The sequence below is a fragment of the Schistosoma haematobium genome, chromosome 1 (genome assembly GCF_000699445.3).
Source record: "Schistosoma haematobium chromosome 1, whole genome shotgun sequence".
Lineage (NCBI taxonomy): Eukaryota > Metazoa > Platyhelminthes > Trematoda > Strigeidida > Schistosomatidae > Schistosoma > Schistosoma haematobium.
The window spans coordinates 86,979,646-86,996,914 of record NC_067196.1 but is presented as its reverse complement, the minus strand read 5'-3'; the positions used below and the strand labels follow the sequence as shown (position 1 = coordinate 86,996,914).

General features: G+C 36.2%; 1 protein-coding gene across 2 annotated transcripts; it reads left to right on the top strand.

Annotated features, from left to right (window-relative positions):
* Positions 1-214: 214 nt before the first annotated feature.
* Positions 215-15,493, top strand: MS3_00002361 (uncharacterized protein). Of its 2 annotated transcripts, XM_051209928.1 has the most exons (6): positions 215-1,386; positions 1,419-1,525; positions 2,905-3,071; positions 5,460-5,847; positions 9,533-9,798; positions 14,073-15,493. In XM_051209928.1, exons 1-6 carry the CDS (start codon positions 1,238-1,240, stop codon positions 14,148-14,150), a joined length of 1,155 nt encoding a protein of 384 aa, XP_051075415.1. In that variant the 5' UTR covers positions 215-1,237; the 3' UTR covers positions 14,151-15,493. The 2 variants fall into 2 exon arrangements, with proteins under 2 accessions (XP_051075415.1, XP_051075414.1); XM_051209927.1 differs by having other exon boundaries at positions 215-521; positions 1,152-1,386; positions 1,419-5,847.
* The last annotated feature ends 1,776 nt before the right edge of the window (positions 15,494-17,269 follow it).

Sequence of the window (17,269 nt, the reverse complement as noted above, 5' to 3'; positions counted from 1 at the left end):
TTGGTCGAAGTTCGTCCAGCTTCTGTTGTTTGTCAAGCGGTTTGATTATTCTTACATTTTAAATAGCATTTTGCTTAAGCGTTTTTGAGCTCTTTACCCACTATTAAATGGTTATTGTTTCGGGGCGTACGTCTTCGTGTTTTGTATCCTCCTAAATGTTATCCTATAAGCAGTTATGATAAACCAAAGTCATGGGTGAGCCACGTGTTACTTTCTTGTTGAAAATGGAATGTAGTATGTGAATGCAATCAGTGGTTACTCACTCATTTGGCCAAATAGCGTCTTGGCATTTTAGCTGATGTCAGTTCGTGATGAAAAACTGATTTAATTCCTAACCCTAACCATCAACTATGAATCATAATCCTAATTCTTCAAACTGCTTTGTAACCCTCGTTCAGCCCTAGCAATTAGGTAGACACTCTCAAGGTCACTTCGGCGTCGCTCAAAGGTCGTCCATGGATTATAGTCTCACCACTTTACCGCATCTTATGTGTACAGTATGTATACCTACAAGTGCCCTGGTACGGCAGAGCTTGGCCCACCCTAAGGTGTGGAGTGTCAACTCTTCCTCTTGAAATTCTCTCACGTGGTCATGCGTATACAGCCACTGTCTTTTCTCAGCGGGGGTGTTGTTTACGAAATTGAGGGGACAAAAAGCGAATCTCTGGAGCTTTACCCTGGTTGATAGATAGGGAGGACCCACCTAGAGGAGTTGGAAAACCCTGATTTCAAACCAATGGTTCACGTGGGCTCCAGGATCCCGAGGGAAGAAATGGCGTATGGACCTATTGTTGGACACCGGTTACCATGGTACTGCATCTCCTTACGTTGTTCTACTGTCTTGCGGATTAAACCTCCAGGTCAACGGCTCGGGTAGTGGCCTCCTAAGAAAACCAGTTGCCTCAGTTTGGGCACCCTGACCGTATCCAATTCTTCACACAAATCAGTGATAACTACTGGCGCATATGTTTCGTGTCTCCTTGTCAGTTAGCCAGCTACAACGTATGACTAGGCACATGTATGTGTCAGTCCAAGTTGCCACACCTCATTAGTACAACAAGTGCCCCTTTGTGCCAATGTTTAGGTGTTAAAATAAATAAGTAAATATTGCATGCACTGAATTCTCTTTCTCCTGTTCTTCTTTCTTCCAGATTCTCAGAATCACACTTCCCTACACTCTCTCAGCAGACACATTCCCCCGGCCTAATTACTAATCTACCAAAAACTGAATATCACTATGCGAAGTCCCCATGATAAGTTTTTCTATGATGTCTATAGTGTTATAAGTCAATGGGAGTTCATAATTCTTCGCATCCAGACAATACTTCTGTGGGAGCGTGTGGTCCCAAGTCTTGTTTTCACAGCATTCGTACACCTTGTGTTCTTGTGAGTTTTTAATTACAAGTCATTATTTATAGATCATTTGTAAAAAGCAACTTCAGTACACTGTTTATTTCCTGTCTGGTGTTGTTTCTTGTCTTGTTATGCAACCTCTTACAACCGCTAATGGCAAGGCTTTTTCTAGGTACGTGTTTGCAAAATTTGTATGTTATGTATTTAATTTTCTTGGAATATATGGGGTTCTGAGATTGTTTACGTAGTTGAGATCGTTCATATCTGTTACTGACTTAACTTCTCACTCTAGATGGAGGGGAAAGTTTGCTAGCGTAGCCCATATTTCGCTGAAGTTTGCCATTCCTCTGATGCTGTTCTTCATGCTAAATGTACTAGAACAAGCATTTTTCATTAGTAATGACTAACATTTTCCTAAGGAGTTTTGTAAGTTTTCGTTATCAACGGTTTCATTCGAATGACTGTATGAGATCCCTGCCACATCTTGTATGTTTGCAAACAACTGTCCATCCAATTAAATCAGTGTACATTACTGAGAAGTTGCATTTTATTTATCTAGATGACTGAAAAATTTAAATTTCCTCATCGTACTTGATAATCTAGGAATTTACTGTTATTGCTTGTGGTTTGCATGTACACTGTACTTTTTTGGAGGAATTATATATCTCATTTGTTCCTATCATAGGTCCAACCGATTTTCATGTGATAAACTCCTGCGTCACATCCGGTGATGTTTGATGGTTCTAGGCTATTTATTGGTCGACATAGAGATTTGCCAATGACATAGACCCTACTTTGCCCGTTTTTGCCCATCTTTTACTATGGTGTTTACAAAAAGAGATGTGGCTCAGTATTCATGCGGCAACTATTTCTTGACGACATTCGACAAAGTTCTACGATATTGGATTGGTTTAAGTTTTCACGCCTTTTCATAGTACGAAAAGGAATAAGTATACTTATTCCCCAAAGTTTACTATAGCGGCTTCCCCAAAATTGGGAGCTTGAGTAAAAATAAGAAGACAAACAATAGTGATATAAAGAAATAGCGTGTAATAAAATGTTCAAGATTTGAAAAACAGAAAGTGGATATATCTGTAGTTGTAAACGTTATCAGCTTTTGTGATCGATGATCTATCAGTACCTAGATCATCTTGTTGACTAACAAGTCATCCTGAGGATTCTGGCAAACTCGTTGAAATTGCTCCATACACAACTCATTAATAACAAGCATATTCGTATACCAATACCATGTCTTTTTCTAACTACGTCAATTTTGTTTTACTAGTTTAGTCCTATTCTAATCAGCATTGGATATAGGAGTAAAATGTCATACATGCTTCAAAAGTAACCTGCCTGGTTTCTCCACCCAAATGTGACAGCTCAATTAATTTGTTTAGGATAGCGATTTTGTGACTATTTAAGTATCAGGCGATAACTGTTAATTCACGTTTTAAACTTTTGTTGTGATTTCCGAACAACTTTTCAACTACAAACTCATCTATTCCTTTAAGAAGGCTATGAAGTATAAAAAATTCCCAATTCCTGCTTTAGATTCTAAGCGTTCATCTGGTTCGTTCTCAGAACTTGTTTCCATTTGTTTGGAAAATGGGAGCATCATGTCCACCACTGATCTTAGCCATTGGATATCTAGCTGTCTTTATGGTGCACTTAATATCGCAAATAAGCTTGCCCCATGTCATCGAAATCATCCTCTCTCGGTGAGCATTCCTAACTTTCATATTCTTTTGTTATCGATTAGATTTATAGTTTTTTTCGAGGTATCCTACATCTCACTAATTCAGTTCTATTCTCAGCAAATTTTAAGTTAGCAGCTTGAATTAAAATACCCGACCGTTGTTGCTACCTTGACGTGGTGGCCGGGCTTGTCTATCGTGATGAAGCAACCGAGCTATACTGGCTGGAACAATCGTTCCTTGAGGTCTTACCATGCCACACAGGTCGGTTGAAGAGCGGTAAGACTAAAAGCAACAAACCCAAGGTCCGAAGGCGAAGTCGTACTGCTGACTGTACAGATGTGTGGCAGCAGTAAGGTGTTTCCTTCAGACAACCAGCATGACAGCGATGCTGCTTTCCCACAAGGAGGGGTGGGGTTCGAAAAGGTCTAACCTAAAAATGCACACCTCGCCTTATCCCGTGGATATCCGTCTCCGGCGGTAAGGTCTCAACAAGTACGGAGCTGACACGAAAATTACCCATAAAAAGGTCGTGCGTAACCGACCACAAACGGTTGTCCCTTGGGCACTGCGGTCACGCTCTCAGGTCACTAAGACCACCCTTAATCCAATCTCCTTTTCAGGTACCTCCAGAAGAACCCTTCCACGGTGCGGGCAACCGGGATGTGATAACCGCCCTCATACCTATAACAGCACTCATGACCACTGTATTCATAATCAACCTCTCTCTTCAGTTCCTGCTATTCCTCCTATATCGACCTTCAACACTAAACTTCCTCTTTTGGCTTCCTTTTCAAGTTCTGAATTAAAATTATAACAAAAGTTTGGCATAGTGGTAGTTTCTCGTGATATCATTCCAAGTTTTATCATTAAATTCTAAGTTAAATTATACTCATTTTATCGAATAACTCAAAAACTGATGAAATAAAAACTATTCTAGTCAACTTAGAGTACGTCGATTTTGCCCTGTCTAAGTTTCTTCCTTTGTGGCAATACACTGTTCCCATCATGTTTTCATTGTCTGAGATACCTCTAAAAGTTCTTAGAAAGCAAGCTCCTTATGCATAACCATTTCACATTACGGGAGCAAAAGCAAATCACAGGGGGCCGTCTTAACAACCCGACTTTCTTATTTTTTTGACAAACGATTTGATATTTTTGAACTAATTCTATGTGAGTAGTCAGGAAATACTGACTATTAATTAATGAAAGCATTAAATTTCTTTCTTGTCACATTTTTTATTGTGCTGCTTTTAGTTATACATATATCATCAATAAAGGGTGGTTCTGATACAGTTTATACTGTCAATAAATGTCTCAATTTTCCAACATTTTACAGAATTGGAGGTTGCACATCCCGAACACTACTATAATGTGTATTTCCATACTTTGTATTGGCATGTTTATTTCTCTTAACCATACATTTCCATTTCTAGTAACTTGTTTGGAGTTAAAAAATTTTGCACGACCATGCATTCATTATCCGTTAATTAAGGTAACCCTGCTTCGGTTTGGGCACCCGGGCAGTATCCCAGCCCTCACACAAATCGAATGGTTTATATGGCACATATCTGTTTGGTGCCTCCATGTACCAATGTTTATGTGTTTAAATAAATAAAGGTAACGTTTCACGAATCTTCTCTACACAAAGAGCTATACTAACTTGGTCGACAATAAAATCGAAAATAGAAAAGAGTAATTTCAACTTTGTAGTCTCACCTACTTAGAGTGCTTCACCATACTTAAGAGACAAATCAATGAGATTTTTGCATGGTTATGAAAAACATGATTTTTTTAATCAGTGTGTGTATCATATGTCGTTGATAGTCATATCTGCAATTCAACCGTTCATCAGTCCTACAGTTTGGCTCTACCTAATCTATTAAAAATCTGTTCTTCAAGTCTGAATAATAAAATGATGACTAAAGCAATCAGTATCCAACCAATAAGTCACAAGTTCAAACTCCAACCCACTTACTGCGGTTTGGTCGGCTGTCATTACTTGATTATACACTAAGAACATGACTTGGAACTGGGTGTTTGATGAGCTACTGTTTGTTATACCGCAGATCTGGGATCATTAATCTCAGGAGATGATTAATTCATATTTCGTTCGTAACAATTTGTTACTCTCATCGATAGAAAATCTTGATAAATAGTAAAATAGCATCAAACCATAATTCCTTTAGTATCAATTAAGAGACTTAAAGTTTTAAGTTATGTACTCAAAATTGTTGAAATGGAAAGATTCATTGACTTGAGCTTCAGCTTTTAGATTAGGTATATCTAAAGCTATGGTTTTCGAACTGCTGATAGCATCCTATTGTTTAACACATCCATTTTCCAGTATATTGGTGTGTTATTCAATTAATGCTGATGAATAATTATATACTTTCCTTAATATTCTTTTAGTTTTTCATTATTTCAAGCACTATTAGCATTGGATGCATCGTACTTAGCATGTATGTTTCCGGCGTAACCTTAGCTTACATAGCTCTCAATATTTGTCTAATTTTGCCAACTTTGCTGCACCATCGTGTAATTTCTCGTGTTTGGAATTTGATTAAACCTATTTTAACGCGTATTGAAGCAGAATTCGATAAAAATCCGTTAGAATCTCCTGAAGAACGCGATGCCGGTGAACGAGAACTTTACGAGCCTATTGTTGCAGCTGCAAATGCTGCTAATTCCTCCGTATTCCCTGATGGATTTTTAACAGACATACCCACGAAAGTGGAATCTAGTCAGCTCGAGTCAGAAGAACTAGATAACTCGGAAGCAGTATTCATCAAACAGTTTGGTAGGTAAACTTATAGTGAATTTAATGCTTTCGAGTTAATGTGGATTGCGTACTTTTTGTTAAGTTGTTAAGATTAAATTCATATTGAAATAGTCAAGAGCAGTATACATTACTCAATGTCTGAGGTAAATACCATATAATTCTCGAAACTTTATCAGTTAAATTCTAAACAAACAATTATACCGATATATCCGTTTTTTCGATGTTGAATCAGACATTCAACAAAGGTTTCGAATTACTAGACCTAACAATTATTTGCCACTTGGAAAGTGATTAGAAATGTGTTGGTCGTATACTTATTATATTTCTGTACTTTCAAGATCTAGGACGGAAATATGGTTTATATTAGCCGCATGCTTCTATCTAAAATGATGACTGCTGAAATACATTGTGTTCTTTAAGGTAATATGGGCGAGTTAGTCAGCTTGCCATAATCTATTTTTAACTGATTGTTGGGTGTACAGCACTTTTACTAGGTATATGATCTTTAATAACACTATATCCCCAGCATTCCTAATACATCTGTACAAAGCATAGGTCCGTTATCAAATGAATTAATTAAAACACTTCTTCCGACCACTAATTTTTAGGTTTAAGTCCGTACTCACCTAATCCGTCACAAAGACCAGCACAAAAAACCTATACATAGTAAGATACAATATCACCAAATCATTCTCACAATAATGGCTCAATGGTGTTAGGCCGTAAGTTCAGAGGACTAGAGATTCTGGTGATCGTTGTGATTTAAGATTCATCACTAATTCTAGTTGAAACATGAGAACCATTTCATTTCAACCACCTATATTTGAAATTATAATTATGTTTGATTTTTCGTTTATATTTGACTGCTAGTATTTTTGGATCTAGTCCATCAGTAAAAATATGTGTTCGACTTAAAATTGCACTTTTCACGAAGTTCAGTGGCACTGTGTGACCGTTCAAATTTAATTAATTGGGACAAGGTTTGAACTAACTAGAGAATGATAAAATGCCTTAATCACTATGCCTAATCTTAATGACTGGTATTTATTGGTATCTTAAAAATACTCCAGTTTACTTTAACTTAGTTAATCAAAAGTTAGTCACAGTCAGTAGTAGCCTTAGTGGTTTCTTTCTAATCCTGTGTTTGTTTTATGTCAACTACACAAATTCGACTTTATGACTAAATAAATAATATTCATATAGTATTATTGATAGAGCTTATGGAATCCTGATTGAAATTTTATGGACCTGTAGTCTAACGGCTAAGGTGTTCGACCTCTGTTACATAAACTGTGGCTCAAAGACGACTACGTCAATTTGCATTTACTTATCTACTTAATAACTTACCCATGTTATCCCTCGTGAAGAAGCATAGGCCATCCACCAGCATTCTCCATCCAACTCGGTCCTGATCAATCCTTTCCGGTTACTATCCTTCCTTTTCATATCTGCTTCCAATTCTCGAAACAGTATGTCTTTTAGTCTTCCAATTTTCCGTTCCCCTTCAGGATTCCAAGTTAAAACTTGCTTCGTGATACAGTTTGATGATTTCCTCAATGTGTATCCTACCCACTTTCATTGCCTTTTCCTAATTTCCTCTTCAGATGGAAGCTGGTTTGTTCTTCCTCATAGTAGGCTGTTGCTCATGGTATCTGGTCAACGGACATTGGGTATCTTATGTAGATGGTTGTTCATAAATACCTGTACCTTTTTTGATGATAGTCGTGGTAGTTCTCCAAGTTTCAGCTCCGTACAACATAACTATCTTGACGTTCGTATTGAAGATTGTGACTTTGATATTGGTTGACAGACAGTTGTTTTGAGTTCCATGTGTTCTTCAATTGTAGGAGTGCGACTCTTGCTTTGTCAATCCTCGCCTTTCCGTCTGCATCGAATTCTCCTCATTCATAAATGATGCTTCCCAGATGCGTGGAAGTTTCCACCTCTTCCAGAGCTTCTCCATCAAGTGTGATTTGGTCGTATTGTATTTGAGGATCTTGCTTTTTCCGTTGTGTATGTTGATGCCTACTGAGGCAGAGGCTGCTGCAACACTGCTTGTCTTAACCTGCATTTGTTGATGTGTATGGGATAGAAGGGGTAGATCCGAGTCGTATAGTTGCATCCAAGCTCTATCGATTGTATTCCGTGCTTCTCCTCAGATGTCGAGGTCATCATAATCCAGTCAACCATCGCCTGTAGCGCTTCTCGGGTTACTGCCGGTCCCAAGCCCGAGTAAAGAGGGAGGGTTGGGCATAGAGTCAGCAACCCCATCCCATGGAAAACAACCGTGCTGAAAAACGGCAACTAGAATAAGCAAGTTAAACCGTCTAAACTCTGCCCTCAGTTGAACAATCTTCATTTGGAATGAACACCCTACACTTTATATTCCTCATATTCATTCATAGACAACAACGAACAAACACATAAATATTCACTTACCTTTAAGTGTTTCGGTCTCTGAAATGTTATTCGAGACATGTATGATTCACTAAGTGGAGGAAATCCAACACCCAGACAAGCTAGCATGTTATTTTCACCTTGTTCCAAAACAGTTGATTGGTTACACCAAGGTATAAATTCTGAATAACGACCAACGTCAATTGCAATATCAAACATGTTTTCCGGAGAATAACTGGAAATAATTTTTTACCGAGACAAAACATATGGTGATCATGAAGTTTTAGATACAAATGATGCAAAAATGAGAATAATCTAGTCTGTACAATACAACGGAAACAAACAGAGTGATTTACTTGAGAAATAAATGGTACAATCAGTGTGATAATTTTGCCTACAAATTTTTATATGAAAATAATTAACGAGAGAGCATTTCTTTCTGAGTGTCATGTTCATCAAATAACAGTCAGATATTGCATAATCCAGTCGAACACCAGAAGAAAGAGAGAGGGGGAGAGTAAGCAGTCATGTTTAATTCCGTTCCTCACCTGGAATGCGTCTGTCAGCTTTTCTCCACCCACGAATTTGCACTTTAATCCGTCGTATGAATTCCGGATTGTGTTGATGATCTCAGGTACATCATAGTGTCGAAGAAGTTTCAATAAGGTTCACCTATCCACACTGTCAAACGCCTTCTCATAGTCTATGAAGTTGTTTTATAGTGACTAATCCCACTCAACTGATTGTTTAACGATGTTCCGTAGCGTCGCAATTTAGGATGTGCACGATCGATACTTACGGAATCCAGCCTTTTAATCTCGCAGTTGGGCGTCTACTGAGTCTTTCATTTGGTTCAGCAACACTTTATTTAAAACGTTTCGTGGTACCGATAGTAATGTGGTTCCTGTGTAGCTCTCACATTTGCTCAGATCTTTCTTTGGTATATTGGTCAGGTGTCCTTCTTTCCAGTCCATCGGCACTTGTCCTTCCTTCCGAATCTTCCTGAATAGAATGTATTTGACTGGTCCTTCCAGTCTCCCACATTGTCCGGACGTCCCATGTTCCTACAAAAATTGTTGCTCTGGTTGTTAGAAGGTGCGTCGGCCTCGTGACTTCTGAAGAATCTGGGCTTTCATCCTGAGGCGTCATAATTCTTTCTTTAACTCCCGGGACAGAGTTTAAATGGTTTAGTTTGTTCGGTAAATTAATAACATGAAATAATCAGAAGAAATTAAAAACCAAATTTTCTTTTCCCCTAACTTCACAATGTTACTTATACAATGATTTTCTCTGCTTTTTTCTTAAGTTTCCGATATTAGTTCTGAGGAATTGGATCGTTTGTTTTCTGAAGCTCTTGGTGAGCATGAAATTGCAACAAAAAACACTACTAGACATAGCAAATCCCATAATAATCGTAATAACAATAATAATTTCTCAGAATTTACTGACACAGATTATCCATTTATAACTCAACAAGAAATAGTTGAAAAATCACGTTCACCACCAATTTTGTGGGCAATGGAAAGTGAGTATGCTACAGATGATGATGAAAGCAGCGATATCATGGGTGAGGTAATTTCACATTAGATATTATTTAAGAAGTGATGAAAATGTTTCATTTTACAAATCGTTATTTAAACAAAATAATAATATTATTTTAATCCCATCTTTTGTTTAACTTCAGTTTTCTTTTTTTTTTGCGAAAAGTATTTGTTTCTTGACCGAGTTTTGTTCTCTGAGCCGGATGGTTTGGTTGTGGAGCTTTCATCGTTCTTCTGAACGACATCATCAACACAAATTTCAAGTAGAAGTCTTCAGCTAGACTTGAAGTTTGTGCTGATGATTTCGTTGAGAAGGACGATGAAAGCTCCACGACCAAACCATCCAGCTCAGAGAACAAAACTCCATCAAAATCATCCACCTGAGCTACAAATATTCTTCACCATCTCAATATTTGTATCTCTTAACTTCAGTTGTATCTTGTTTGGAGAGTTTTGAATCATCCACCTTGCTAATATTCAAGACTAGATTTTAATATGTCTTTGCTGACATATATACATCGTAAATGGATCGTTTCGATGTAGCTATTTTGTCACAAGTCGATAAACAATACTAGGATATAGGTACATTTAGCAGACAAGTCTCAAATGTAGTGAATTCATCCAACTTCGTATGCTGTATATACACACTGAATTAGATAAGCAAATAAAATATTTCACTAATATCCGTTGTTGTTGCTTTATAAAGTTTATCAAGAATACTGACTACATGAAACATCTTCGTCTAGTTACATTTTATTTAAGTTACTTTAAATTAGTATCTTCACTAGTCTGCGATTATCATTGTCATGTTTTAAAAATTGACAAGCGCTCAGACTTATGCGACTCCGTCAGTATAAAATATCCTGAGTGTTACGAATAATCAACTAGACACCTTTCTTGATTATATTGTGATAACATATGTGCAAACAGTAGCCTTTTTGCAGAAACAAATATGGTACACAATATAGAACATGGCACTTTCGATTTAAAATGTGCATCTTTTTAACCTTGTACATGGCTTCAAAAACGTTGATATTGGTATGCAGAAGTTGAGTGTGTGGCTCAAACGCTCGAATCTATTCTTCCTCCTTCAGCGACAGGGATTTTCCTGTTGAATGGCATTGAGGCACAATTGGGATGTAAAAATGATATTAGTGTACACCTGATACATTTTTTGTGTACATTAATTGCAGAAATAGGTGAAACGTATTGGTTGGCACATCCTGAAGAAATCATGTCCACATGATGTAGTTAGCTTATTCGCTGCAGATCGTTGCTTATAATGTGAACTCTGCACAAAATATGATGAGCTACTGGGAAGTCAGTAGATAGGTCATCGTGCGTGGGAAGGCTGTCATCACTGATAAAACATTCGACTGATAACTCGAACAAAACAGTATCGTGCAAAAATGATGAGAACTTCCCATTTGCATCAGGTATTTGCTTGGTTACGAATCCTTAGCCTGCCAGTATAGGCATTCGATGTCATTAACTGGTAGAATTGCGTTCTTCCCTTATTATATATCCAAGTATCTTCAATTCCTGTAATGTCCGTAAAATGTTAAGGCACGTTCTGATCTCGTGGTAAAAAGAAATAATAATCTAGTTGACCGTCTGCGTCTGTGCTTCGCCTCCGACCTAGACGATATGTGCTGTAAATGTTCCAAAACTACTTATTAGGTAAATTTAGTGATAACAGTTAAACATACATGCAAGTTTTGATTGTTTAAATACGGTGCAACGCATATTAGAAATATCTTGTGCAATTATTCTCCTCTCGTAGGCTTCATAAACGGAATAAATTACGGCAAAGGTCTCAGCCTCAGACAATAATAAAGGGCAAATGATTTTAGTTTGATCTTCCTTCAAACGATAATGAAATCACGGGAATTTTCATTCTCATAAACTGTTAGTTGTGTGACAAACTCCTTTTTTGTTGGAAATCCAACTCTACCAATCATCTCAAAAAATATTCTCAATTTCACTGTTTAAAATAGACATGTAAGATGACATGACTTGAGGTAACAAGAATTCTAAATTTGTATTTCATTGAAACTTGTTTTTATTCATCCGGAAGTAGGTTCTCCATTAGACGTTCGAAAACACGTTTTTGATTGACTGATCAAAGGCTAAAGAGCGATAGGGTATGCCAAAACAGAATTTCACATATTTAGAACTTTCATTTCACTGAACTGGGGATTATTCTGATTTATTTATAAAAAAATGTCTATTGAGAAAAGTAATACCTGACTGGAAATAATTCTGATATGTTTATTCTATTTGTACTGGTTACTGCGGTACATTTTTTAAAATTTTATTTGGATCATTACAGGTTTTCTTGGTATCTAAGCTTATTTGATTTACATTAAATTTTAAAGTCATTATATAACACTTATTGAAATATGTATATATATACATTAAGCGGTTAATTCTCAATCATAAAATAATGAATTTCCAGTAGAGTTTGTAACAGCGAATTAGTTAGTTGTGACTAACATTAACCCATTTCGGTAAATCACATCACATCATTATTAAGTATCAAATGTGAATAACACATATAGAAGAACAGCATTGTTTTGTGTTAGATCCTGATCATACTTTACTCTTATATGCAGTAATATTTGAATGTATATATGAAGATATTAAAACAACCAAGATAGTTTATAAGTCTATGATAACAATGGAATAGATTACTTATAGATTGATAGTGCAACAATAGATGTATTAGTTGCGATATGAATAATAAAGGGTTGAATCAATTTCGTAATAGGAAGTAGGTTAACGACTCGTAAGATGAAATATTGATAAAAAGTCACCAACATTCTATTGTATGAAATGTTCAAATAATTAAACACTGAAGGATATTGAAGAGTGGAGAACAAACACAAACGAACTGAGGATATGGAAAATAATAAACAGCAAAATCGTTTGTTAAAGTTGATTTAGTCAAAAAGAGATAACGGTGTTACAAATTTCTTATAAATACAGAGACTTGAGTCATTAGTTCGAATCCCTATAGGTTCTACTATATGTGAGAGGCGAGATCAGACCCATTGAGGAAAGATAGTCGATATATGATAAATTCCTCTAAATGATATTTCTATCTACTACATAACGGTTATTGATCAAATATGTTAGGATGGATCTACGTGTTGTTTTAATCATACACTTTCACTCGGTTGTCTAGTTTTATGACTGGCGACAAAGTAATTTAAAGGTATGTATGAAGAGATCCTGCAACATAAGATGTAGAGGACAATAAAATGAGTGCATCTGCTGCACTGCAACCGATTCTCAGTTGTCAACCAACGATTCCAATCACTGTTCTCTGTTATTTCCTAGATATCAACCAGACAGTCTGGATTAACCAATATGACTCAATTCAGCAATCAGTGACTTGGTGAACTGATTTAACCATCGAGCTGCGAATTCAAACGTGATTTCCATACTTCCATTAGTTTTCTTTTGACTAACTTTTAATTACTATTTATGGTATCACTTCTATCCTTTATCTTCAAATACATAGTTCCCTTTATTAACTAGAAAAGAAGCAAGAACAGCGATCTAGGCAGAATAACATGGCCATTCATTTTATTTTGTTAGGTTCCTATCATCTTAACATTCTGTGATCCAAATTGAAAGAAAAGCCTACCTTCGCTTAAAAAGAATTCTAAAAAATCTCCAACAGTGTAATTTCTAAACATCTCTTCCATAATTTCATCTTCCTAATTTCCCCTCATTACGTTTATCCAATGTATAACAATCAAAACGAACATATTTGTGCCAGATAGCACTTTGTTGTTAATGAATAACTATTTGCTTTTTAATACCTCCATCCCAACTTCGGCTGATTCCAAGAAGTCAAACCTATATTCAGGAGACAAATGTCGTACATTGGCCAGATGATAAGTGCATGTGACTAACTAAGTAGTTTTTTTATTTCTAAGGCATGAGACATAACACCATTAGCGACTTAATTTCCCAAGAGACATGTCATATGTATATATGCTAATTCGATTAATCATAAAATTCCTTTCTCATTATCTTTTCACTCCAGTAGTCGGTTGAGCTCGTATATTGGTGTCAATTCTCGGACACTGCATATCACGACGATCTCGATTAAATACCTATTAACAACAAGATTTTTTTTAGAAAAAACGATGGGAGCTAGTTGTTTAAAAAGATTAGTCAATTGATTGTTCGTTTACAACTTCTCGTTATTTACGATGTTTGCTTTGTAAAACAATGAAATCTTGCAAATGAAACAATTTTTAAAAGTTCTACTCTTTCTTTCTCAACATTCAGGTTTGCCCAGCTCCGATGACAATGATGAATAAAGATGTTGAACGTGAAGGATTTGTATTTGTACGAAAACAAAAATAAAAACAAACTAAATTGATAATGACTTCATTCGTTTGATTTTTCTTCCCCTCATTATTCCCTACCTGTATACACCACTCTGCTTCCCATTTATAAATAAATACCCCCCCTCTCAATATGTATTTACTTTAAAAAAGGACAATTATTTATTCGACCAAGTTTTATTGCATACTTATTATTATTATTATTAATGGCTGTTAAAATAATCAAAAAAGAAGATAAACTGTTGAAGTATATAAATGGTAGAAAGAACATAGTAACTCAGGTATTCAAGTAGACCGCTGTAAATTTAGTTATTATCTGTGGGTTGAATGTATCTGAAATCCTACTTTCCCTGTTTCTTTCTACAGATTTTGATTAACTTGCATAGTTTTATGTAATAAAATGCATTTATATCGAAACATCAACATTTTTTTTAAAAAAAACGAAGGAAGCATTTCTATCACAATTGATGATCAATCAATTGTGATTACATCTCAGTCCTACAGGAGGTTAGTCACGGCTCGGATAGCTCAGTGGTAACATCTCTGACTGTGAAGCTGAGTGACATGAGATCGAATCCGCCAGGGAGCACCAGTTCCCTCAAGATTACAGGCACACCTTGCTGACGAGTGCCAAGTAGCACGAAACCCCGGTCCAGGGTTTCCTGTTGACTACCTTCAACCACCATCTAAATCTCGAAGCATTTCTATATTTATTCTTTCAACCTAATGGGTAATTTTTAAACGTGAGATTTAGTGGAAATTAGCTTTGGTTTTTTTTCGTGATTGACATCAGCTAAGGTATGTGATGGGATACCAATTCTGAAAAAAAACGTATTGATTGGCAATATACAAGTTTAAGTGATCTATTTGAGCAGATCTCTTATAAATCTTAATATAGCGGAAATAATCTCAGCGACATAATATGAGTTCTTCTGTCAGTTGAGACTATGATTTACGGATGACATTTGTGCGACGCTGAACCGACCTTGTGGAAATTCACCTTACTACTAGGATTAAATACTGATTGTAAATTAGTTTGATGAGTCAGGATTAAGATTTACAGTTGGGCGCTAAGGTTTTTATCGCGAACTGACATCGGCTATAATTTCAAGTGTTATTTAGCTATGTAGATGAAACGATTTCATGCCCAAATCCAATACATGCTGCCCTAAATCTGATCAATTCGTCCATAAATTATCGTCTAGACACATTTAAACTACTTATTAGTAGGTAAAAAATAACAGCGACATTTATTGCTAATGTGTCTGAATTGAATAAAGAATTTGTTCTTCAATTCTCTTTTCTTTATGAACCGCGTATGGATTTGTTATTGATGATGAAGAAGGACTTGACATACATGACATTGGTCACCACCCAGTGATCAATCAATTGTAATTACATCTCGGTCCCACAAGAGGTCGGTCGCGGCACGGATAGCCCAGTGGTAACGTCTCTGACTGTGAAGCTGAGTGACACGGCATCGAATCCGTCAGGGAGCACCAGTCCCCTCAAGATTACAGGTACACCTTGCTGATGAATGCCAAGTAGCACGAAACCCGGGTCCAGGGTTTCCTGTTGACTACCTCCAACCACCATCTAGAGTATCAGCAATTTTTATGCAGAGAGGGATGAAATGTACATCATGAAAATGAGAGGTCACAAGTCATTTGTAAATCTCTGTTACTTCTTCAACTTCAAGTTAATAAAAAAAGTTTGCCCGAAGTTACTTAATAAATAAAAATCAGGTTTTTTAGGTGGATACGGGTGATTTCGGCCGTATGTAGACTTACCAATAAACCATACGGAATACAAGAAGTCGTTCAAAAGATTTTATTCAATTTACCCTGATTTTCTGCGTTTATCAATTTGATGAGTACGAAGTTTTTATTTGTCCTTTATCTGAACCTAAAGAAGTTGGTACTCAGCTGTGGATGTACCTGATTATGCTTCTCTGAAACAATTGGATTGTTAGGTGCACATAGAAGAGGTAAATGCAAGCACACTCTCTGTTATTTCTTACCTTTAGGAGAGAGCCATAGTTAAATAAAATATATGACTCTACTGAAGTAAATGTTCGAGCAATACCTTGAGGCCAAAGATGATCAAATGCTTCCATAGCTTCTACCTTCATAATTATTAATAAACAATTGAAAGGATTTCTGTGTAGGATACCTGTACGTTTATTGACAGACGAATATCTCATTTATATAACAAGTGTAGAAAGTTGCTAAAAACTACTTGATCTGTCTCTAATAAGCACAAAATAAGAGATTCATGACAAAGCATTTATATTTACTTCATATATAGCTAATGATGGTAGACTACCACACAATCAATATGAAATAACTATTTTGTGTAAATAAATCAGCCTGTTAGTTGATATTTCTCATTTTTATCAATGTTTATTCCTTGAATTCAATTGATTACACTATGTAATTGAATTTACAGTTTCATAATATTCTAATTCAATTGAGAATTTGAAAATAATTCGAAATTTATGTGAAGAATTTTAGCACTATGGTTTAGAGAAAGAAATATTGATGTGAAATGTTGCTTTAGTGTTTATAATTATCAAAACTATATTTTCGGTATTTTTTTATACACTTTCAGAAAGCATATTTTCGATGATTTCTTATAAGACTGAGTGAACACCAACTCTGAGATGCAGGTACATCCAGCTGACGAGTCTCGAATAGGATGAACGCGCGTCCTGGATTCCACTGACAGCCACTATCTATCTTTGCATATAATGCTTGTGAATTAAGGTTATATCGAGGCAGTATGCACATATGCCAATAAGAGACTGATCAATTACAGTTCTAAACATCAATGGGAAGATTCAAGTAAACAATATCTAGTGAATTTAAACTTCACCCCATTGCACAAGCAGGTAGCTATCAGAATTCAGTAGCTAAGTGGATAACACGGTGGCGTTTGAAACGAGTGCTACAAGGTTTGACTCTCAGAGTGAACATGAACTCTGAGATGCAGGTACATCCATCTGACGAGTCTCAAATAGGACGAAACGCGCATCCTGGATCCCACTGCTAATCACTATCTATCTTTGCTTATAAAGCTTATGACTTATAGTGATAGATATCTCATAAACTGAGAAGAAATTTCTTTCTATTCATTAAC